The sequence below is a fragment of the Rousettus aegyptiacus genome, unplaced genomic scaffold (genome assembly GCF_014176215.1).
Source record: "Rousettus aegyptiacus isolate mRouAeg1 unplaced genomic scaffold, mRouAeg1.p scaffold_m13_p_15, whole genome shotgun sequence".
NCBI classification, from domain to species: domain Eukaryota; kingdom Metazoa; phylum Chordata; class Mammalia; order Chiroptera; family Pteropodidae; genus Rousettus; species Rousettus aegyptiacus.
The window spans coordinates 24328467-24354286 of NW_023416290.1; the positions used below are offsets into that span (position 1 = coordinate 24328467).

The 25820-nt window shown below is 33.7% G+C and overlaps 1 protein-coding gene across 4 annotated transcripts in view; it reads right to left on the reverse strand.

Moving 5' to 3' along the window:
- Positions 1–2588: 2588 nt before the first annotated feature.
- UBE2V2 (ubiquitin conjugating enzyme E2 V2) overlaps positions 2589–25820 on the reverse strand; it is a 36124-nt gene continuing 12892 nt past the window's right edge. The window contains exons 2-5 of one of the 4 annotated variants that reach the window (XR_004954608.1): positions 24277–24425; positions 19662–19787; positions 11384–11660; positions 2589–2780 (exon numbers count right to left, since the gene is read on the reverse strand). Coding sequence is in view for 3 of the 4 variants with exons in the window: in XM_016121714.2 (XP_015977200.2) it covers positions 11514–11660; positions 24277–24558 (429 nt within the window). In the remaining variant the exon portion in view is untranslated. Of the gene's footprint in view, positions 2781–3016; positions 11661–19661; positions 19788–24276; positions 24765–25820 lie in introns of those variants that run through there. The other 3 variants (XM_036232866.1, XM_036232867.1, XM_016121714.2) reach the window with 3 other exon arrangements.

The following is a 25820-nucleotide window of genomic DNA, read 5'->3' on the forward strand; positions in this document are numbered from 1 at the left end:
AAAGAATTTCATAGGTATAAATTTACAAAGTGCAAGACTTGTACACTGAAACTGGAAAATATTGTTGAAAGAAACTGAAGTAGATAAATAGAAAGTCATCCCATCTTCATAGTTGGAAGATTTAATGTCCTAAAATGGTAAGATTTCCCAAAATAATCTACAGAGTCAATGAAGTCTCTATCAAAATTTCAACTTTTTCACATAAATGAACAAGCTGATCTTAAAATTCATATAGAAATGCAAAAAAAAAAAAAACAGAATAGGGTCTCTTTGTTCTTGAGAACTTACAAAATTGCAGGACCCACACATCTTGATTTCCAAACTTACTACAAAGCTATAGTAATCAAGACAGTATGGTACTACCATTAAGTGTATACATAGAAATCCATGGAATAGAATTGAGAGTCTGGAAATAAACTCATATATATGGCCAATTGATTTTCAACATGGATACCAGGACCATTCAGCAAATGGCACTGAGATAACTGGATATCCACTATACAAAAGAATTTGGAACCCTCCTTCATACCATACACAAAAATTAACTCAAAACAGATCAGACCTAAATGTAAAAGCTACAAGTATAAAATTCTTAGAAGAAAACATAGATCTTCATTTTCTTCTACTAAATAATGCTGTTATAAACATTAGTGTACAAATTTCTGTGTGGACGTTTTCATTTGTAGATAACTAAGAGTGGAATTGCTTAGTTATAATGGTAACTGTTTTAATCATTTGAGGAAATGTCTACCTGGTTTTTCTAAGTGGCTGCAATACATTCCTATCAGCAATGTATGATGGTTCCAATTTCTCTACATTAATAAATTTTTGTTACTGTGTAAGTCAGAACCAATAGTAGATAAATGATGGATGGATGGATGGATGGATGGATGGATGGATGGATGGAGATAGGCAAGAGATATTTTTAAGGAATTGGCTCAAATGATTGTGGGTGCTGATCAGTCTGAAATGCATAAAACAGTCCAGCACACTGGAAATTCAGGCAGAACTTGATACAGTCTTCAAGCACGATTTCTTCTTACCCAGGAAGCCTCAAATTTTGCTTTTAAGGCATTCAACTATTGGGTAAGGCCTAATCACATTACTGAAAGTAATCTTTAAAGTCAACTAATTGTAGATGTTAATCACACTTACAAAATATCTTTACACTAACAACCAGATTAGTATTTGATTAAATAACTGGTTACTATAGCCTAGCCATATTGACACATAAAACTAACCACCATAATGACCTTGGACTAAGCAATGATTTCTTAGATATTAAATCAAATGTACAAGTAACCAAACAAGAAATAAAGAAAAATTAAACTCCATCAAATCTTAAACTTTTGTTCATCAAAGAATACTATCAAAAAAGTGAAAATGACAATCTAAAGAATGGAAGAAAATACTTGTAAGCCACATATCTGGTCTAGTATCTAAAATATATAAGAACTCTTGTAACTCAACAATAAATCTACAAAGAACCCAATTTTTTAAATGGGCAAAGGATTTAAATTGACATTTCTCTAAAGAAATACACAGTTAGCAAAAAGATGCTCAGCATCATTAATGATTGGGGGGGGGGGAACACAATAAAATACATCCACTAGGATGGCTAGAATCAAAGAGAAACAGTGTTGACAATAGAGATTGGAAACATCCTACATTGCTGGTAGTAATGTAGCACAGCTACTTCTAAAAACAGCCAAACAGTTCCTCAAATGATGAAAGAGTTACCATATAACTCAGCAATTCTACTCTTAGGTATCTACAAATGAAAATGTGTCAACAGAGACTTGTATGCTAATGCTTTATTTATTTATTATAAATAACAGCATTATTTATAATAGCCAAAAATGGAAACAGCCCATATGTCCATCATTCTGGAATGTTCTGGGATGGTTACACTATTCTAGGGATTACTATAAACTACTGATTTGTACACTTTAAAATGGTGGTTTATGGTATGTAATTAATACCTCAATTGAAGAGGAATATAAATTAAAAGATCACGGAAATGTAAGTATAACAGAACCACATCCCCATCCTGGTCTCTGGCCCAATACTCTCAAAGCTGGAAAGGAGTGGGCTTCCTGAAGCAGCAGAGCAACATGGCACCATTATCCAACATGTGAAGTTTCAACTCCAGGTAGTACCTTCCATAGGTGCATAGATCATTCAAGCTTAGGAGAGAGGATCTGATAAGGTTATTGGTCACCACCCTTTGATAGAGTCCTACTTGACAGTGTTTCATACCAAGTTAGCTCAAAGGGAGGCTGGTTTCCTCAACTTGTCCAAGGCTGGTCCAACATATCCAATGCTGGTCCAACATGTCCATTGCAGGGCTGTCCAACCTCTACATGGTTACTTTGTTACTCATGTCAAGTCCTGTATTTCTGTTGGGCCACTGAGGTGTGTGCCAATACCCACACTGAATGAATTCATAAATAAATTACCTCAACAAAACTTCAAGTTTCTTTTAGTTTAATTTGTAAACTTGTATTAGACAGGAAAGTAATACAAACAATCATAAGCATATTAATAGCTCACATGGAAATGACCACGGAAAGAGGAGTAAAGCTGGGATTCAGAGGCGACAGGAGCCACACTTGAAAAAAACCACTGTCCTGTCTGTAAATCTCTTATGTTGTCTCTCTGGGCCAGCTTGTCCTCTCAGACTGGTTTCACCCTCAAAGTGAGAATTATGGTTCACAGTACCTCCTCTTCCTTGTATCACACACATCTGTCCCCAGAAGGGGAAATGGCCAATGTCCCTCCTTAAATGAAAGGAAAGATGCGACAATGGTTATCTACAACAATGCTTTTGAAACTAGTTTCAAATTATACATATTAAAATTTCAATGCAAGCTAGAACATAAATATTTAGAAACTGAGCTGATAACAAAGTTCCCAAACGCACCGTGAAGTTTTTACTTGCACCTTTACTCTGCTTAGAGACAAATCGGAAAACAAGTATATTTGATAACAGGCTTCTTTTTCAGTGATGAAAATATTTTCTAAAACAAAGGTGGCTTATGATGCCACTACTTCCTATCTCTGATTCTACTAAGATTCACCTTTAACATAGCTTATTCTTGACAAGTAGTTGACTTCTTCCTTGCCCAGGGAACACATCTGAAACCCAGTGGTAATCAAATATTTAGAGCCATCACTTTTACATGAGAAATTTTTCTCAAAATAATTTCAAGATTAGAGAATAGTTATATTTACCCAAAAAGCTAACAGGAAGGCTTTAGATAAAATGACGATACCTCCGAAAGAGAAAGGTGTGTAGTGCTTGGAATGCGTGAAGAGGCTTTCTACCTACCCCTACAAAGAATATGCCTAAGTTCAGAACCAGAGAAAAAGGAATGAAAAGAAAAGATCATTCAAAAGACATTGACAATAACCTTAAATCACATTTAACTACATAGTAAATTATTAAATTGAAAAATATCTATTGTCTATTTTTATCTATCATGTATCAATTTTTCCTGGTCATTTAAAAATATTTAAGAAATATATATGGAGTTAAAAAGAAATCTCAATTCTAGCAGTAATGAGAACTACAGAGGACTCAACATCCACTTTTCCCTCTCACTGCAAGCTGGCCTGTGATGTTGTCCAGTAGTTTGCTTAATTACTTCTTTCACTCCGTGTTTATGCCAACACCACCAGATGGCTGAAGTTGGCAGTGGTGGACAGCACACACTCCATGCTAGTGAGGACATCACTGGGAGTTAGACATACAGAATCACGGGTCCCGTTCCAGACCTACTGAATTAAAATCTGCATTTTAACAATGCCTGGAATATCATTAAAATCTGAGCAGCACTGGTCTATGCCAATGAATTACAACTTTTCAAAAGAGACTGTACACTACATGTAAATAAAACTATCATTCTGTGTGTCCTCTGCAGGACCAGCAATGTTTGGTACAGAGTAAAGCATTCTATGCTGCTTAGAACACAGATCATAACTGAGAAATCAAACAACTTAGCACTGAAGTTGTTTCAGAACTTGTCTACTTCAGTTTCCTTTTTTTGTGGATGAGAAAACTATAGCAGAGAATTTGTGGGCTGTCCAAAGTCTAATAATTTTTTAATGACTCTTTAATAATTACAGATTACCAAACACCAAGAATGATAAGCAAATGGGTATTTAGGTATGGTTTATATTCATTTTAAAACGCATGCTATCAATCATGATTTGTAGCTGTTCAATAATCTTATTTTAGAAATTGCCCTCATTCTGAATGCTCCCCAAATAACAAAACTTCACTTCTCTTGGTAATTTTCACTAAATTGCCTATTTGCCTATCACTAAGCTCCACTAGATTATAACCTGTGGAAAGAGGCTATGTGACACAACTGTATACATGCCTGGTAGACTGTAGGAACCTAATACAATTTTGAATTAATGATTTAATATAACTAACCAAAATGAAAATCAACTGATCAAAATCACAAGACTGTCAGTGATGACGCCAAGATTAAAAGCTAGTCTTTTAACATGTGGCAGGAAAATTATTAGTAACATTAACAATCCACATTTTAACTTTGACTAGATAAAAACCAATAAACATTTACTGAGATCTTAACTTACCCAGGAACAAGATTACATACAACTCCCAGAAGATGAAGATTAGTAAAACAAAAACCCCACTCTTGATATTTGCCTGGATATACCCACAAAATGACATGTGGAAACTCTAGACTCTTTCATTTTGGAGGGGGAGGCAAGGGGTTCCTCAGCTGACGGAAGAGGCAAGCATAATATATCTTTCCTAATTAATCATTTGTCTTAACATATACTTATTTTACATAAGTTGGCATATATAAAGTTTTCTTAGAGTGTGGTGGAAAAAATGTGGGCTTTTCAGCTTAAGCTTTACAAACTTCTTTTACATTATAAATAATTTACCTCTTTCCAACTGTTTTCATCCTAAAGACCTGATATTGGTGCCAAAGTAACTGCATCCATCTAGAAGTAGATCCACTAGGGCCACTGCATCCAGTTGGGGAAAGAGGCAGTGTCAGGAGTGCCAGGTATGCCCAGACTAACAGCCAGAAGTCTGTTTATCTTAAACCATGAGCAGAAATTTCATTCAGAATGCACTAGTTTAATGAACTACCATATAACTTCTTTAAAAATCAGCCCACACTTTACACAGGATGCAAATATTTTAATAAAAGACTAAATGTTCTTGATATTTTTAATGCTGTCATTTATCACTCTGCATCAGACTGTGATTAAAACCATATTATTTTATGAAACCACAACCCTGCAGGGTAAGCCTGGCCTTTACAGAAGAAACTGAAGATTACAGGGGCAAACTAGCCCAAAGTCATAAGGCATAGGGCAAAATGCTATTTGCCCCAAGATTTGTACTAGCTTCCTACCTACTACTTTTCATTTATCAATATAACTATCCAATTCGGCTGAGAATCTTATTGCTAATGAGCACTTAAGCACTATCATCAGCAAGGAGCGCCAGATGAGGACCCAGGTTCTTCATCCATTCAGTAACAAAGAGTTGACCATAAATTATTATTTACCTATAAACTCAATATTATCACCTACGTTCATGTACTAAATAAGTAGCATTTCATAAAGTCTTAACACAGAGAGGGCTTCAAAACAAGCAATCCAATGTGTTTGGCAAATAAAACTCAGTGATGTTTTAGCTAGTTACTGGTAGTTGTAATTTCAATAATTTTTAATTCAAATAAATGATATTGACATTTCTTTGTAGCCAAATACACAAAAAGTAGCATTTTTAATAATCTCAAATAAGAAACCATCCAACTTTTGGTTTTAGTTTCAAAAATATACTTTAGTGATGTGATTTTTTTTTTTAGTTCAAAGAATTAAATTTTAAAAATAAATTTATACATTTTACAATTGTATTAAGTGATGGCCACTACCACCATAGTTAGATGTTTGGACCTCAACACCCAAGAACTAATAAAGCCAAAAATGTCAACGCATAAGGGTAATGTTGTCAAGGATGGCAACAGTGATAGGTTAAGAAAAAGATCTGAAATCAGAGTGATAAAGGAGAGTACCCAGGTAGAATAGGAAAAAACATCAAGGCAGTAAACAAATGGCACAGGGGTAGAAAAAAGTCGGTTCAAGCTACTGAAGCAATCTCTCAAGAGTAGTCTTCAAATTCTTGGTTAGTGTTGATGTCAAAGATGAGGAGGATCACATTCAAGATAATGGGGAAAACAAAACTGAAAGAGCTTAAGGAAGTTTAAAGGAAGTATACACTCAATAGCAACAGAACATAACTGGTCACAATAACAGAGGTGACCACAAGCTGACAGAAACAGAGATGGATATTAACCAGAAAATGATGGCACAGAAGTCACAGAGAAGGGCTACTTTTGACTGCAGTTTATTTTCTAAACCATTAAGTATATTCAGCACCCCTTATCACTGAGGTGGAGAGATCACACCATTTAGCTTTATATCACTGATTAAAATGTTACTCTCATTTAAAATAATGTTATTAATACATCAAGTTATCATCACTTAATTATTCTTACATAGTCACAACCACGGCAATATGAATTACCACCGTATTTCTTCATAATCGAGGGTTCAGACAATTGTGGTCTCAAAGTGGAATTAAAAAGACTAAGAAGTTTTAGTTTGATGAAGGTACTATTTCTGGCTAATAGAAAATAAAGAGGTGGGCTTATAGTTATATTTATACCAAACGAAGATCAGATAACATGACAATGACAAAGATGGTTTCTTAGCAGTTCAGCAAGAGAAAAAATAAATGTTGAGGTCCAACAGCACACGACAATACATATGTAGCAAAAAAAAAAAAAAAAAGTCAGGAAGAGGCAATGCCAACTTATATTTCAAGCAGAGATTAAGTCAATAAAACATCTTCAAGGTTATATTACTTTACATTTTAATTACTGTGTAGTTCTGTGTAATCTATTTTTCAATTTTATAAAGGCTAGAGCATGTTTACATATTTGCACTATTTTTATGCATTAAACAATAAACAAAAATAATTCAAAACAATACTACGTCCACAAGAGTTTTTCTTACTTAAAGAAACTTATACACTACTCAAAATTAAGAAACCTGGGTAATTACACGTTTTTCTTTTGATTTACTTTATGATTTTCACTTGAGTATTAAGATAACTGAAGAAAACTCTGTTGTCCACTTTAAATGTCTATATAGCCATTACAATTACGCATATTTTTGAAATTTTAACAATAGAAAGATAATTTATGATAATGGATATAATCTGGACATTTGACCATCATTATTTATTTGGCCAGCAAGGCTTGAGAAGGGGTAAAATACATTTGTCAGTTATCAACTGTGAAGAAAATCTGCTTCTCTTCCTTAAAATAAAGGCTGATAAACTACAAAGGTTATAAAATCTCACCCCTGTGTAATAAAGGAGTTCCAATTACCACGATTGTAAAAGAATGTCTCTGAAACCCAAAAAATAATATAACAAATTTTACATTTTAATGAGAATGTCCTGTTTAAATCTCCTATCACATTATAATGTAAATTTTCCAGATTACTTTGTAAAGCTTATTGTTGTCTTTAAAAAAAAAAAAAAAGCTATGATATTAGATGAAGAATATACACTTAATTATTAAGTGCTTCCTTATAATCTTTGAATATTTTTTTTTTACTCAACTACTGCATTGAACAAGCAACTAAGTTTTCACTCTCAATCAGTTCTATGATTTGCTTTTTTACTGACCACAGGTTTCTCATTACTGTTGATTTCTTAGTGCCGACTATTAGTCTTGCTTTGGAAGTAGAATATTAACTTTGCTTTTATATCTTTTGCTGCCAAGATTTCTAGTAAGGTAGCTGCTCATAGAACAAAATAAAAGATCCACATTTGACAGCATATGGATCACAACCTTTACATGGTATTTGTTATTCACTTAATAATTCCTACAGTCTTTCCAAGTTAAGAAAGTGAGATCTAGCTAGCTTGTATTATTAATTTCGTAAATGAACTTGCCAAAAACTTGGGTTGACCTTATGGACTACACGTAAAAATAAACAAGCCCCTAGGAATTTTCTCAGGTCAGAATATCCTCTAAAGAATTTAAAGGCCATGCAACCTCTTCATATTCAATTATCTTCTTTTATCATGCGCTCACTCCAGGAGTTCCCAAAACTCCTTTATTAAAATAATGGTTCTGACTTGTCAATTTATTTTCAGTTTCATGAAATACTTCATTAATTTTCTCTTCAGAAAATACTTATGGTGTTTTACTTCCAATGTCCTACTTTTTAAAACAGTCAACATTTTCAGTATGAACTATAAGATCTCCATCTACTCTTTATAACTTCTATAAGGCATATTAATTTTAGCATAAAAGGTATTCTATTTCCATGCATTTCCTGCTTTTAAGTAAACACAGTACTGGGTTGGAATGTACTGCTAATCCTCCAATCAATTCTATAATATATCACATTCATTCCTTTTTATGTTTCCATTTTATATACAAAATGTATACTTTCCAAAATCTTCAGTTGGAATTCTTTAGTGAATATAACCAAAAATCAATCAAGTTGGTACTGAAAACTTATATTGACACTTATCAGAAAAATATAACCAGAGCCTTTTAGATCCTCACCAGCAACAGATACTATGATACATATATATGTCAAAAAAATATACTTATAAAAGGAAATCTGAAAAAAATTCCTTAAATACCACCCAAATCCAATTATTCATATTAGAGTTTATCATTAGTATTTAGTCTTTAATATGTTAAGAACATAGCTATGTGTTCATTAAGACTTAAAAGTTTTGACCAAAGTCTATAATTTCACGATGTACCTACCAGAACAACCCAAAGCCATACATACGAAATCTACTAACAAAAATGCATTAATATTTTCCAGCTTTGTCTCCCAAATTTTCAGAAAAACATGAATTTCACATGTATTTATCAATAACAATATGTATTTAATGAGAAAGACTTAAATCAATGAGTTTGTATTAAGCAATCCAGATTAACATTTTATGGGAGTCAAACAAATTCACTCTCTAGTCATTTACCCAAATTTGAAGTGTGATAAATTCTTTTAAAAGGATTATCTAAAATTATAAGTTTTTGTATTTTACACGCCAAAGACTTAAAATACCACTGACTGTCCTTACAAAGTTTATTATCCAAAATTCTAAAACCTCCATGAGAACAAATGCTATTACTATAAAAAACTAAAATAAACATTTTTAATTAGCAATTCTGAAAATTAGTAATTAAAACCATTAAAACATAATACTGACCTAACAGGATAAGAATTTTATTTTACTAATCTTTATTAATATAAGATCATCCCCTAGGGTCTCACCTGCTGGCCTTTTAAACAAATTTCAAAGGCAATTTTACAGTTCATTTTAGTTAATTCTATACACTCCTTCCTACTTTAGCTACTTTATAATACAAGGGAAAAATAGCTTTAAAACTACTGCCTTAGTAATGTTACTACAATTAAGAGTGGCTCTATATTAATTCCCATAATCAACCGGTGTGTCTTAGATTGCCATGTACATCTTGATTATAACATGCAAAATGGATCCGCTTTGGAATTGGCTAATTGGCATGCAGATTTCAGCAGAGATCCATAGTCCCCAAAACAAGAGAGAAATAAACATTATAGGGTCAACTCAAACAACATACACTTGGGGAGGAAAAACCTTCACAATAGTGGATATGAGGAAAGGAAAGAGGAAAAGAGATCAAGATACCCAGATTCTCAGCCCATCAATATATAATTTAACAACAAGCAAATGGTTACTAACTCCTGTGTATGAGAAGACACGTTTTCAAAGTGGAAAAGTTACTAAAGAGACTAGACAACCCGTTACCATCAGACTCACATATGACATTAGTGTAATTCAAATTCAATCTCCTTAAACCATTTAAAAATTTTATGTATGTATTCCATTTCAACCTATTTTAACAAATCACATATGCACTAATTTGTATCTATTTATTGTGTCATTTTAAAGCTTTTTAAACATCTTTGATAATTAAAATAGAATAGCCATGTTGAAATTAAGTTTAGACAAGTTGTCACAGACTTTAATTAATGCATTATTGACCAAGAAAAGGCAACTCGAAGCTTTAAATATAAATGAACTTGATGAAAAACATGTCAGAGCATGTTTGAGAAATTTGTCCTTGTTACCTGACCAACTATTTTTTTTCAGTGAATTCCATAAGAGTATTTTCCAACAAAACAGTATACCCAGTGCTTTGAAATGAAAAAGTGACCTAAAACCTCACATCACTTTGGTAAAAGCAGAACGTAAATGAAATATCAGTTCAGAATTACATATATGCCAAAGTGGAAATTAAGTGGAATACATAAAATTAATCCCAGTTAGCATTAAAAGCATTGAGGAAAGAAATGTCACAGAAAAATTAAGATATTATGAAGAAAAAAATGGAATGTACATTTGGATAACTGGCCATCTATAACTCTATGAATATTGCTAGAATTCAAACATCTTTTTAATATATTTCTGGTGAAATCAAAGTCAAAATATAATACCTGGGATTTTCCTTCTCCAAAGAAGAAATTAATCAGGTCATTTGTTCTCTGAAATACTCTGCAAATTCCAATTCAAAAGAAGTATATAAAATAAGATAAATAATAAAAGGTGTGTATGGATGAAAAGGTACAGTAATTCCAATTTCTGATACCTCAGCCAGGTACTGTACATACACCACATCAATATAATAGAAATGGCACAGTTTCTGAGGACACGATCCACATTTTATTTACATTTTAAGACTAACTTTAATCTCGAAATCACATATCCATACACCTATTTCCTTTTTGTTGATTTCACTTAAACTTAAATGCATGGTTTGTCGAACAAAACTGTAAACAAATATTTACCATGTCTGTTACATGTCACACACAGGAACAGCATTTAAAAGAAATTCATCGACCTTTCCCACGACATTTTTTATTATAAATACAGGTATCAAAACAATCCTGCACATATTTTTGATACTACTAGTAGTCAATACCCACACTCCAAAAATTAAAATAATTTGTGACAAAATGCTTGTACCTGCTACTTTAGACAATTTAAACTGAAAACTCTGTCACTAAGCAAGATGGATAAAGCATGCCATTTCTTTCTCCGTCTTGAGATTTCTACTTTTTAGAAATACACGTGCTTCCACAGCTATCTGATGCTTCTCACCATATTTTCATCTTGTAAACCTGAATTCTATTTTGAATACTCAGGTTTATGTTTAAATGACAGTGCCTTAAAAAAAATTGTGCTGCATTTTTCCTCCTGTTACCTGAAAACATAATGGTGTACATATATTAAATATATTCTTACATGTATCCAAGTCATGTTTACCAGCTGGAATTCTTTTACTTAATATGTGGGTATTTTGCATTGTGATATTTAATCAAGATATTAACATGAGAAGATTGTTGATTTAAGACAAGTTTAAGATCCACTAAAATTAATTGTTGTATGTTTGTCCTTCTGGTGGCTGCGGAAGCTTCATATTTTCTTTGGACATCATTAGACGTCTAAGCTCTTGAAGTACAACTTTAATGCTATATGAATTTTGCCATTTTGCTAACACTGGTATACTCCGTGCATCCACCTGAATGGAGAAAAAAAGAGTTAAAATTAACTACCAAGATTAAAGTACTATGGCATCAATTTATTAAACAAACTAAATAAGTCCTTTTAAAAATTCATCGCCTGGCTCTAGTTTCACAAAAGTTAACATTACAAATATAATATTTAGGAAAAATATTCCTTAACAGGTGTATCCTAAAAATTTGTGTCTATTGTGTGTGCTTGTCTATATTTTACAAATAAACTATAGTGAACTTTGGTCATTAGTAATAATCAAATATTATACTAAATAATTACACTGTAAACATCTTTACCAACTCTTTCTTGATGAAACAAGGTTGAAAGGCTCCTCTCCATTTCCAATATCACTACCACAAATCTGAGCAATTACCTTTCTTGAGATTTAGGAAAGAACTGTGAGCCTGATCTCTGCTTTCGGATTTTTCTTTCCAATGTATTCTATGCACCATCCTAAATTAATATTACACAGTGGAAGACTGACAGAAGGGTGATAGCCTCATTCCAAGGTAACTGCCATCACTTGAACTATCTAGGAATTCCCTGGAAAATGCCATTCACAGGGCTTTTATCTGACCTCAGAACTCACCTACTAGGTACTGCTTATTCTCTCACCCACCCACCCACCACCACCACCATCACCACCGCCACCCCTATCCCTGGCATTTAAATCAGTGTCAATTGTTTAACATCTCTGCTGTCTGGAGAGGCAATAACAAAGCAAACAGGAAGGTGGCCAAAATACTTTGAAGGACATCTACAGATGTCCATAGAGCCTATGAAAAGTTCTACCATATGCACAGGCTCATGAAAGACCTGAGAAGCCCATAAATTCTCACCTGTGGGTGACCTTGAGCAACTTTTAAAAAAGAAAATGCAACATAGCCAAGTGGTATTTACCCAAGAAATGCAAAGTTGGTTCAACATTTTAAAAGTCAATGTAATACACCATATTAATAAAATAGAGAAAAAAACATAATTATCTCAACAGACACAAAAAAGCATTTGACAAAATCCAATAACCTTTCATGATAAAAATACTCAAAGAACAGAAATTGCCTCAACCTAATAAAGAACACCTATAAAAATATACAGCTAATATCATACTTAATGGTAAAAGACTAAATACTTTCCCCTGAGAGGAGAAACAAAACAAGGATTTCCATTCTCATAACTGCTATTCAAGACTATACTAAAAAAAAGAAAAACAAATTGTACTGGAGATTCTAAACAGGCCATCGGGCAAGAAAATGAAAAACATCCAGGTAGAAAAAAAATAAAATTATCTCTATTTGCAGTTGACGTGAGCTTGTCCACAGAAAATCCTAAGGTATCCATTAAAGAAACTATTAGTGTTAATAAGTACAGCAAGGCTTCAGGATACAGGATCAACATACAAAAACCAGTTGTATGTCTGTGCACTTGCAAAGAACACTCTGAAAATAAAAGGAAATAATGCCAGTTACAATAGAATAAGAGAATAAAATACACAGGAATAAATTTAACAAAAATTTAAGACTTGTACACTAAAAATTAGCAAATATTGTTGACTGAAATTAAATAGCTAAACAAAGGGAAAGTTTTCGTGTACATGGATCATAAGACTTAATACTGATTGTTAAGATGACAATATTTTTCAAAGTGGTCTACAAATTCAACACAATCCCTATCAAAGATTCAATTTTTTTTTTTTTTTGCAGAAATGGACAAGCTGATCCCAAAATTCATGCGAAAATGAAAGGTACCCAGATAGCCAAAACAGTATGAAAAAGAATCAAGTTCTGCCAATTTCAAATCTTACAGCAAAGATACAGTAATCAAAGTGTTGCTTATATAAGGATAGATAAACCTATCAAAATAAATCCATGCATCATGCATACACAGGGAACTGATCTTTGACAAGAAGACACAATAAGGAAAGAACAGTTTCTTTAATTAATGGTGTTGGGAAAACCAGATATCCACATGCAAAGGAATGGAGTTGGACCCTTAACTCTCACGATACACAAAAAGCAACTCAAAATGGATTACAGAGCTAAATTAAGAATGAAAGCTATAAAACTCTTGGAAGAAAACGAAGAGTACATCTTTCTGACATTGCATGTGTGAATGATTTCTTAGAATAATACCTAAAGTACATTTGACAAAAGAAAAACTAGATAAAATGACTATGGTCAAAATTAAAAATTTTTGTATCGCAAACCATACCAATTAGGAAAACAAAGAGACAACTCATAGAATGGAAAAAATATTTGCAAATCATATATTTAGTCTATAAAGTACTCTTACAACTCAGTAATAACAAGCTGACTATCTCAATTAAAAATGTAGGCAAAGGAAGACTGTGGTAGTTATGGAATGCATGTTTATGTTCCTCCCAAAATTCATGTTAAACCCTAACCTACACAGGGATTGTATTAGGAACTGAGGTCTTTGGGAAGTAATTAGGTTTAGATGAAGTCATCAAGGTGGAGCTCCCATAATGGGATCAGTGACCTTTTGAGAAGAGAAAGAGACTAGAGCCCACTCTTACTTCCTGTGAGGATGAGTCAGTTGTCTATAATCAAGGATGAGTTCTCACCAAAACCCAACCATACTACCATGTAGAGTCCAGAACTTGTGAGAAATAAATTTCTGTTGTTTAAACCACCCAGTATATGGTATTTTTGTTATAGAAGCCTAAACGAAGAGAGCAGCTTTTAAAATGGCTCCCGAAGATTTTCAACTCCTGATATTCACATCTTGCGTAATTCCTCCATTCGAGTAAGGGTTCAATCTAATGATTTGCTTCTAATGAGTAGGCTATTGAAATGTCAGTTCCAATATTAAGTTACAAAAATATTCTGGCTTCTACCTTGATATTTCTTGCTTTTACTTCTTGCTACACAGAGGAAGTCGGCTGCCATGTTGCGAACTGCCCTGAAGAGAGGTTTACATGGCAAAGAACCAAAGATGACCTCTGGGCAACAAGTCCAAGAAACTCAGCCCAAAAATCCACAAAGAACTAAATACTGATGACAACCAAAAAATTAAGGTTGAAATTGAATCTTTCCTTAGCCAAGAATTCAGATGAGACCACAACACAGGCTGACATTTTGATTGCAATGCTGTGAGAGATCCTGAGCCATAGGACCCAGTGAAAGCTGAACTACATTCCTGGCCCACAGAAACTGTGAAATAATAAATCCTTGTTGTTTTAAACTGCTTTTAAAATATACAAAGAATCTGAATAGGCATTTCTCCAAAGAAGATATGCAAATGGCCAATCAGCACCTGAAAATGTGCTCAACATCATTAGCCTAATTACAGAATTGCAAATCAAAACCACAATGAAATACCATTTCACAACACATGGGGATGGCTATAATAAAAAAGACACAGACAGTAACAAGTATTGACAAGGATGTGGAAAAGCTGGAATCCTCAGAGGCTGGTGGGAATGTAAAATGATTATGTCTACTTTGAAAAACAGTCTGGTAGTTTCTCAAAACTTGAGTTGAGTATGGTAAGTTGAGTTATCATATAATCCAGCAATTCCACTCCTAGGTATTTACTCAAGAGAAAACAAAATATTTGTCCACACAAAAACTTGTACACAAATGTTCACAGCATTATTCATGATAGCCAAAAGTGGAAAAACCTAAACGTACATCAGGTAATAAATATCCAAATATACAAAATGTGATATTAGCTATATAATGGAATAGTGTTCAGCAATAAAAAGAAAGTATTGATATATGCTACAACATAGATGAACCTTGAAAATATTATGTTAGTGAAAGAAGCTAGTAACAAAAGAACACATATTGCATAATTCCATTTATACAAAAAATCCAGAAGAGGCAAATCTATAAAGACAGTAAATTAGTGGTTGGGGTAGGGGAGAAGGGATGGAAAGCGACAACTAATGGGTGAGGGGTTTGCTCTGAGACAAACAAAAACGTTCTGAAATTGGATTATGGTAATGGCTCCACAACCCTGTGACTATTAAAAAACACTGAGTTATATACATTAAATGAATGAATTGTTATGGTTATGTAAATTATATCACAATAAAACTTTAAAAATAAAAAAAATAATAATTTTTATAATTCTCTTACAAGTAACTGAAACAATAAGAATATTAAGATTAATTCTAAATGCTTTAACTTAAAAGAATAGCAACCCCATTAGCCTATTCTAAATAAATTCCACAAGCGAACAAGTTTATAAAATAGATTGAGAGAGTACCAAGTTACTTTTGAAGCAAAAGCAAATACTTCCAGCTGTAAAGTTAAAAAACAGTTAAATAAACATGTGACTATAAATCCTATAAAATAACAAGAAAGCAAAAAATTTTTTGAAAAAAAAATAGATGAATAGGGAGGAGGGAGAAAAGAGGATGGGAAAACAAATATCATGTTAGAACAAATCTGCAGCTTATCAGTCTTTGATATACAATAACCTCTGAAACTTGACACCTCACAGCATAAAGCACTGTAATATACACTTTACAGCACTAACCACCCACAAAGAATAATTTTGACAATAGTTGTATTAAATAACTATACACTAAAATGACTAACGAAATATCCATAATTCATCTGGCACTTAAATAACCTCAAAATATATAAAAATTATCCTGGCGTGATCAACAATGATCAATGTAAAACTCTGTGCCATTTACTTGTTAAAAAAGTAATCATTTAAATTCTTAGATACCAACCAAGAAAAAACACATCTAATATATTCACCCTACTTTAACCCTCTATACATACCTACATTCTAGTAATTAAAATCAGTATTTATTTTTCTGTTTCCAAAAATCCCATTCCAGCTGGACAACATGAAGTGTGGTGGGAATGAACATTCACAAGGTACTCTTACACGTAGCTAGTAGGACAGACATGGAGGTAGAGCCCTGCAGAGAGCCACCTGGCAATGTTCAATCAGACTGAAGACAAGTCCCACACCTCAGGAGACATTCCACTTCTAGGTCTATACCCTAGAGTAAGTGCTACTCAAAATGTATGCTCCATGGAACAATTCCAGGCTTTGAACCGATTTTTACTTATCCATGACAAGATAAACATATAAATTGAGAGTGCTTAGAGAGTTCTACAGCAATTTGACAGAGGATTTTTTATTTTAAAAAATCCGAGCTTATATTTGCTTTTTTTCATTTGGCTTTCCTAGTATTTCAATTTTATTATATTTTACAAAAATATTCACAAATATTGAAACCAATAAACAAATACCCAGTCCTGTGAAACACTGCCTTAGGGTACAAGAATGCTCTACGAGAATGTTCATTATAGCAATTTTTTCAGTAAAACCTGAAGAAAAAAAAAAAAACCCTAATGCCCAACAAGTGAATAATGGAATATTAAGCAATAAAAAGAAACAATCTAGTTTGCATGATTTAACATGAATGGATCTCAAAAATCACTGACATATGATTCAACCCAAAAGTGGTAACAATATAGAGGCATACACACATTCTTCATAGTTAAAGCACAACAATCATGGACAGAAATTATAAACACCAAATTCAAGATGGGACTACGTCTAAGAAAGAGCAAAGGGGAAACTGGAAGACACATCAGAGTTAATTATTTATAATGCAGTCTTTAAAAAACACCAAAAGCAAGGAAAAAGTGATACATTTACAGTTAACTGCTACAAAGAAAAAGAATAACAATGTGACTATAATAGAGTAACATAGACATAATTCAGACTGGGGAACCAGAAAAGATTTCTCTAAGAAAGTGACATTTACGCTGAGAACCTATAAAAGTTAGCCAAAGTGCAGATGTCCAGACACGAAAAATAGAAAGTGCAAAGGTTCTAAGGCCAAGGGAAAGGTGTGCAGGGCAGTGTGGACCCTGCCGGCTCCTCATGAGCCATGGCAAGAAGTGTGCACACTGTGGCTGAAGTCATTAAAGGATTTAAAACACAAAGGCGACATGACACCATTAGTGTTTTAGAAAGAAAGACCCCTCTGTCATCTGTCAGCTTACCTTGTAAAGACTAGAGGAGATAAAAAACAAACAAACAAACAAACAAACAAACAAAAAAACAGAATCAGGCAGGTTGTTGCAAAAGTCCAGCCAGACAAGAGATGATAGTCAAGATTCATTTGGTGGCAGTGTAAACAGAAATATAAGACCTGATTCAAGTTACATTTTCAACAAAGACTGATGGGACTTAATGATAGGTTGAGAGCAAAAGAGAGACAAAATGTCAAAAGGTGAACAAGAAGCCAATGAGTTTAAACAAAGGTCATCAAATGTTTGTTGGAGATTGGTAAAAGTCAATTTGAAACTAAATCCTCAATTTCCTAGTTCCCACAATAGTGCAGAACCTACCATCAATTACTTAATTTATGGAGTCTGTAATGTGAAAACAAACAGTAGTTGAGAAGAAAAGTTACTCCTGGTAGAGAAATTTAACAAAAATATCTTCCTCATAAAGGCAATGCTATGACACAAAAGAAATTCCCTAAACAATATCCTTTCTGTAAATTCAAAATGTTTCTTAATCCTGCTTCTATCACATCTCATCACTACCTGACAGAAATAGTTAAGTATCTACATTGTAATTTCAGGAATAACCACTGGAAGAACAGAAACAGGATGAAAAGAGATAATGATCATTTCAAAAGTAGGCGAGAAACACAAGGGAAAATAGAAACCTCAAAATAAGATGATTTAAATCTGAACGAATCAATAATTACTATAAATGTAATTAAATGTAAATGGACTAAATACTCCGATAAATTACAAAGATTGACAGAATGACAGGGACGACTCTCAGGGCCCAGCTATGAATTGGCACACAGCATGTAGGGAGGTTTGAGAGAGACTCAGCAGGTCCAGAGCTGAGATTTCTAATAACCTTTCCATCTTCCTCCTCTTTCTGGGTCATACTTTCAGTGCACCCAGTGGGAAGGTGAGAGCCTATCTGGGGCCCAGCTTTGGGCCTGTATACTTGGTTGGCTGGGTGAGGGCAGCTAGCTGTGTGCTCTGGGCTCAACCTGTTGCCGGAAGTATGGTTACATACAAGGAGAACTGAGCAAATTTAAGTAAATATATTGGAGACAATGGGAGCCAAGTTTCTCACTGTTGGAGGAGAAAATTAAAATATGGGAAAGATGAAAGTTGGAATAAGACCTGTACTGTTGGAACAGAATTGCAGGTACTGGTATAAATCCATGGTTTTTGATAGCTACACAGACAGGAAGGAAGAGGAAGGGTGGGAAGATAGGTGTACATATGTTATATATTAGGTAAAACTATAAAGAAAAATTTAAAAATATAAAAGAAAATTTTCAAGATGTTAATTACCATTGGAGAAAGAACAAAGGATGGATGAGAAGGAGCACATGACCAGTTAAGGATATTGGTAACATTCTATTTCCTACAACGAATGATGTTCATTTTACATTATTATGCTTCTTAACTTGTATTTTGCATGTGAGTATGCTCTTGGCATAGCACCTTGAGAGCCTGAACTTTAGTCTTAACATGAATCTAACAATCTACTCATATTGGAAATTCAGCTATTTCTACTTTCTTGCGTGAGTCAGGTAGAATGTATCATTTTGGTTTATTTGCTTTAAATAAACAATGCTTAATTATGACTGTTCCAATACAGACATACTTGTTTCTCAAAGAAAAGCCTCTTCTTCATGAATATTCTTCCTTTTAATCTCACCAAATATAACTTAACCCTAAAGAAAACTAACATTCAAAAAAAATAATAATGGTCATCTTTTTACCAAATAAGGACTCAATGAAATATCACTACTGAAGCAATTAATAAAACCCTAAGAGAAGTATTACTATCACATCTATACAGGCTGGTACATAAAGGTTTTTAAGGATAGGTTGATTTATAAAAAATAAACAACATAATATAAACTTCTTCAGACTTTATGCTAAACAAAGGTCCTTTTCCCTTTAACCTTCTCCTGACTATATATTATAGGTTATATAATTTTTAAAAAATGACTACTTTAACTTACCATTCCACTGGAATTATTTATTCCATTCATATTAATTTTGGTTACAAATCTAACTGATGGAGGAGCTTCTGGGTATTTAGGTCCACATTCTACTTTCAGGCTATATATTCTGTTTTCATAATTTGTCTGGAAGGCAAAAAAATAATAATATTCAAGTGCTAATAAAGAGGAAAAGTACAATGTGAATGTACTGGATGTTACTGTATGTGATCAAGAATTTACTTTTCTAAGTATGGTTAGAAAAAAATGCAGCAAGTATACTTAAAAATTTTTATAATTCTAGTCATATCAAAATGATCATAACTTGCTTTTTGAGATACAAACAACGCCTAGAACAAATTAAAAGGAAAAAGCAAACCACTTAAATGCAGATTTTACTAAAAAGTTCACATTGTTGGCAGAGGGACTACTTGACTGTCATGCATACATAAAGGGTCCCATTTGTCCAGGATAATTCTGTTTATTCCTATTATTCCAGTATTAATATTAATAGAGCTTCTTTTCATTCTCAAAAGGGTTTGGTTGAACAATACATTACATGGTTACTCCATTTATATGGCAATCAACTCCTAGCAAAAGGGAAAACACTGTATAATACCAATTTACAGCAATAAAACTATTATTTCATGCTCTTATTAGTTATATTTAACTACTTCATTAATTTTGTGGCTCATTAAATTCTATTATCTGAATTCAGAGATAAAACAGTAACCTTTATGTTCTATATCATTTTAAAATAGGGTTTCTTAATAGAGAAGTTTAACATTACCATATTATAAAAAGCCATTTTAAAGCTACCACACTTAATGCTTCTAGATTATTCAGGGCTTATTTTCATGTGTATAATTAACTCTTCTTTGTCTTTATGGCTTTGTTCACTTGGTTAACTAATTGGCATACCATTAAAACAGGAAAGTAAAAAATAAATGAAAGGAACAAATGTAATGCCTGTTGGTTTCTATAATAAGCCTGGGGTCAACTAACCATCCGTCTACAGCAGCAGTCCCCAACCTTTTTGGCACTAGAGACCAGAGCTCCTATGAGAATCTAATGCCTAATGATCTGAGGTAGAGCTGATGCAATGATGCTAGCGCTGGGATGCGGCTGCAAATACAGATGAAGCTTTGCTTGCATGTCGCTTACCTCCTGCTGTGCAGCCCAGTTTTTAACATGTCACAGACTGATATCGGTCCACAGACTGGGGATTGAGGAATCCTGGTCTACAGATTTCATTTACCAAAACTGATCCACAGCTTCCTTTCCCTTAAGTGAGAGTTACTCCCAAGTAGAGATCAGATGTGGGATATTAAACTACTGTAGTTTAAAATGTACGCAACAATCTTGTATAGACATTAAATATTTGGATATTAAAAAAAAAAAAACTGTTGTATAAAACTCATCCAAGCTTAATGGCAAACATTTTCAATATGTCCAGTACTTTTGATATGCACAAAAAGGACTAAAATCAGACAGATCTCAAGGAAATCATTGAGTCTGTGGTTTTCCGATCTGGACACATATCAGCCTCTCTAAAAAACTTGGATTTAATAAAAATAATAACACCAATAATAACAAGACCCCAAGGAATTCCATAATGTTAAAGATACTCAAAGTATGTGGAAACAACTAGAACTTTCATATTTTGCTTTGTGTCAAAAATGGCATAACCATTTTGTAAACAATTTGGCATTTTCTTATAAATATAAGTAAACATACACCTACCCTACGAGTTAGAAATTCATTCCTCGACATTTTACCCAAGGGAAATGGAAACAAACATATGATCACAAAAAGACTTGTAAAGAATGCTCGTAGCAGCTTTATCTGTAATAGCCAGTACGTAGATAAAATCCAAATGCCCATGAATAGGAGAACTGAGATACACATTACGGTATATCCACACAGTCAGTACTACTCAGTAATAAAAAAGAAACACTACTACTACATGGAACAACAAAGAGGAATCTCTGAGACATTATGCTGAGTCGAAAGGAGCAGACTGGTAAGTGTATGTGCATGATTCCATATATACAAACTTCTACAACAGTCAAAACAGCTCGAGGGTGCACGAAGTAGTAGTTGCAGTGGGAATAGGAATGGGATGGAGAATAGGGAACTTTCTGGAGTGACGGATATGTTCTTGTACCTCATTAAGGGTGTGGGTAACAGTACATTTGTCAAAACTCATGGTAAGATCTATACATTTCACTCTATGTAAATTACTCAATTTTTTAAAGGTTAAAAAACCCTAAGCTAGCCTGCCTATTCAGCGCTTAAACATCATCCTAACTTTTGACGCCTTGCAATAATTTTTCTTCTCACCTCTAAATTTTAAATTAATAGCCAAGTCTTTCTATTATCTAACAAAAGATTAAAATAAAACAGAAAACAGAGTAGTAAAAGGAACTAGTAATTACTAAGTACATACTATAGCCAGGTACTCTCCTATTGTCTAATTGTTAATTCAATTCTCAAAACTTCTAAAGATAGGTATACCTCCAATTAGATACAAGGACACTTATAAGGAAAAGTAACTAAACCTCTAATGCTAAAAAATATTGCTTCAGAAAATTTCACACACAAACATATATGGAAAAACAGAATTGCTAATCATATAAATACAAAATGATATAAGAATAACACACAAAAAAACAGCAATCTTAATCAGTAATATATAAAAAAAACCAGTTAACCAAGTAATTTAATGAGTGCTGTGACCACTCACCTTCACCCAGTCCCATTTGCCTCAGTGAGGGAGATAACTGGAGAGAAGTTGCAGAGCAGAAAATCATTTAGTGGTGAATAGTCTGACTCAGAAAGAATACTGTGCCTTTGCATGGTACTCCCTTCCTGCCTCTTCCTGGCACCAAAAAAAAAAGATGCTCCAAGACCACCACTCATAGAAAGCAGAGGACCCATTAGAAGAGAAGGCTGGTATGGGAGTCTATGGCAGCAGCTGGTCTATGTCCCCCTTATCCAGCCAGCGCTACCCTCCCCACAAGCCAGAACAGATCTTGCCCCTCACTGGGCACAGCCTAGAGATGGGAGCTCCATGCAGTGCAGTGACACCAGTAAAGGAAGCCAGCCCAGAGGAGTCCCGCTGGTAACCACAACTGTGTCAGAAATCAAGTGGGAGCTGCTCTTCTACATTTGGGTACTGTACTATGAAACAGCCTACAAGAATTATTGAAGAACTCAGATACAAGCTCCAACACATTCTTAAAGTTTAAAGTCAATTGGAGGTAGTAGCTAGAAAATAAACAAATTTAAATAATTTCAAATTTATACTCCATCAAGTTCAGACTGTCATGTGTTCAAAGTACTCACTAAGTAAGAACGTTCATAAGCACCTTTTTTTTTTACCAAACAGACCATGGTAACAATGTTCACAGTGAAAATCAAGGTTTCCATTATAAATACCAAGTTATAAAACACAACCAAAATTCTAACCATAAATATTGTTTCCTTCCTCAAATGTCTTATGGAAAAATCAGAGCAAGGTGAGGGTAGTAGAGTTCATTCGTTAATGTGCATGAATTTTGCAAAGGAATACCAGAAAATATAAAACATACATTAATTTATTCTTTAAATAATAAATGTAAAATTCTTTAACATTGCTAATTACCTGATCCATTTTTCTTTTGTAATAATCAACAGGAAATCTAAACTCTCCCAAACAGAAAAACAGGTGAAATGTTCTCTCACGAAGTGGAAAATGGTATGCAAACCAAAGACTAAAAAAACCTTCAAAGGTGTGTTCTTTCAACAAGTCAAACATAACACATATTTCAAAGACTCAGCGCAGGGAATGCAGTAAATGGTAACTTTGAATAAGAAATGAAATGTAAAAAAAAAATTTCCAATTAGGAAAAATTTGAGTAAAAATAAAACTTCATAAACTTGAGAAAGACCCAATAAAATACAACGGCCATGTTGCCAGCAATACTAGAAAATATGCAAGACTCACAGCCTTCTCATATTTTATAGATGAAGAAACTGAGGCCATCATCTTCATCATTTACATGGTAAGCCAAATATCAGAGCGCAAATAGCAATGTGCACTTAACAGGAACGAATTTAGAAACCCTTGGTTACACATAGTGGGTTAGTAATATGTCAAAATAGACTGTTTGCTCTTCCCAAATATCCCCTCCATATCCTCACCTTTTTTCCTCTCTATCTAGAATGTTCTCCATCCCCATTACCACTTTCTGAAATCCTACCAGTCAGTTCTTTAAGGCTCATTCCAAAGGCAACTTCTTCCACTGTTTATTTAGCCTTCCTCAATTATTCCAGCTAGAAGAAATATATTCTAAAGTCCTGTAGTGAACTTTCTCTGCTGTATGTAGAATCTGTCATTTGTATTTATTCAGTCTTCTCTACTAAACAGCAAACACCTTGATGGCAACGACCATATCAATCTTTTCCCCCCCAAACTCCAGAAAATCACGTATACCCTGCACACAGGAAGCATCAATAAAAATATTTAAAACAAATAAAAAAGAATTGTCTCAGAAGTTATAATTACTTATTTTGATATCATTATAAAATAAAATGCTTACTCTAAAGTGAAGATAAATATTAATAGAAAAAATATATAATTTATAGCACTGACCCTTGGTGGCCCAATAATCATGCCTGTCCACCTTGTAAGTGTCATATCTTCATCATCTTCAAGGCCCCAGCTAACCGTACCATCGCCTACTCCTTTTTGTCCTTCTTCGAGTTCTTCCAACAAGCGAAAATTACGAGGAACTTTAACTCCTATACAAAAGAATGTCAGTGTAAATGTAAAAAGCTCATAACTGTAAGAGCTACACACAGTCAAAATCACTTTTTCAAAATTAACCTTTATAAAATTACTTCCCCAAAGGACAATATTGCCTCTAAAAAACATACTACCCAGAAAATGCAGAATCTAATAACCTCTCAAAATAAAAATGCTAAAGAAAGCACCATACCAAACATTAACAGCAGTACAGAACATGTATATAAATTCCTAATTATCAATTTTATACTAACATAAATCAATCATAAGGAATCATTACAGTGAATAGTTGAGATTTCTGATCCTAGCCAAGACACTACATCAAAAAAAAAAAAAAAAAGATAGGGAATATGGAAATGAAAGATAATTAAGTATAAATAAAAAAGGCTAAAAAATCAAAATAAAATGTCTCAACTGAAAAGAAAATACTACATCAAATAAATAGGCACGACCAGAAAGTTCAAAGTTTAATTTCATTAACACATACTCTCTAATAATTTTTAAAGAATAGAATTAGGGCTATGCTATCTTTTAAATGCACTACAAGGTACTATTTCCAGAATGCTAAAGCAGCCCCATCCATGGTCCCCAGTCAGTCTCTTTTCTGTTCTCATCTCTAAGCAATGGAGTCATACCTCTCCCATGTCAGCACCAGCGCATAATCATTAATCTCACTTGAGGAGTTGCTTGATTTGAAAACAAATTTCCTTATAAATATATCAATATCCTAGGACACAACCTTCACCCCTTTGCCCAAACCCTAGCAAATATTACACAATCCATAAACCCTTCTCACACTTCTACTTCTCTATCTCTTAACTTCATCACTCTTTATTTCTAAAATCTTACCACATATATCTTCCTCTGTCTAGAATCTCCGAGCCTTTCAGTTTCCCACTCCCTCATTCTCACTGAACCTGGTTGGTGTTTGCCATCATTTTGATCTCTGGAATCAAGCCATGATTCTTCCAACTTATCACAATCTTTCACTAGGATTATTGGCCTGGCCTCTCAAAAAAATGGACCCCGTGGTCTTCCCTGTTCACAATAGCATCTAACATGAAACACCCTCCAACCCCACTGAACAAGTCCTGCAAGTCCTGAAAAAGTTAGGTAAATGACATCTGAATCTTCTCTTTGGCTCTGGCAGGAGCACTCGCTCGCACACTCTTACTTTCTCATGCGCGCGCGCGCGCACACACACACACACACACACACACACACACACGGAACAGGAAAGAAGTGTCATCTCCTTTAAAGCAATTGTCATTTTGCATAACTTCTGTCTGTTGCTGAAAACCAAAACATCTCTTTCACTTACTAATTCACAGTAACCTTTCTGGATATATAATAAAAATCCAATATGTGTTGTAACTTAAAAGAAAAACACT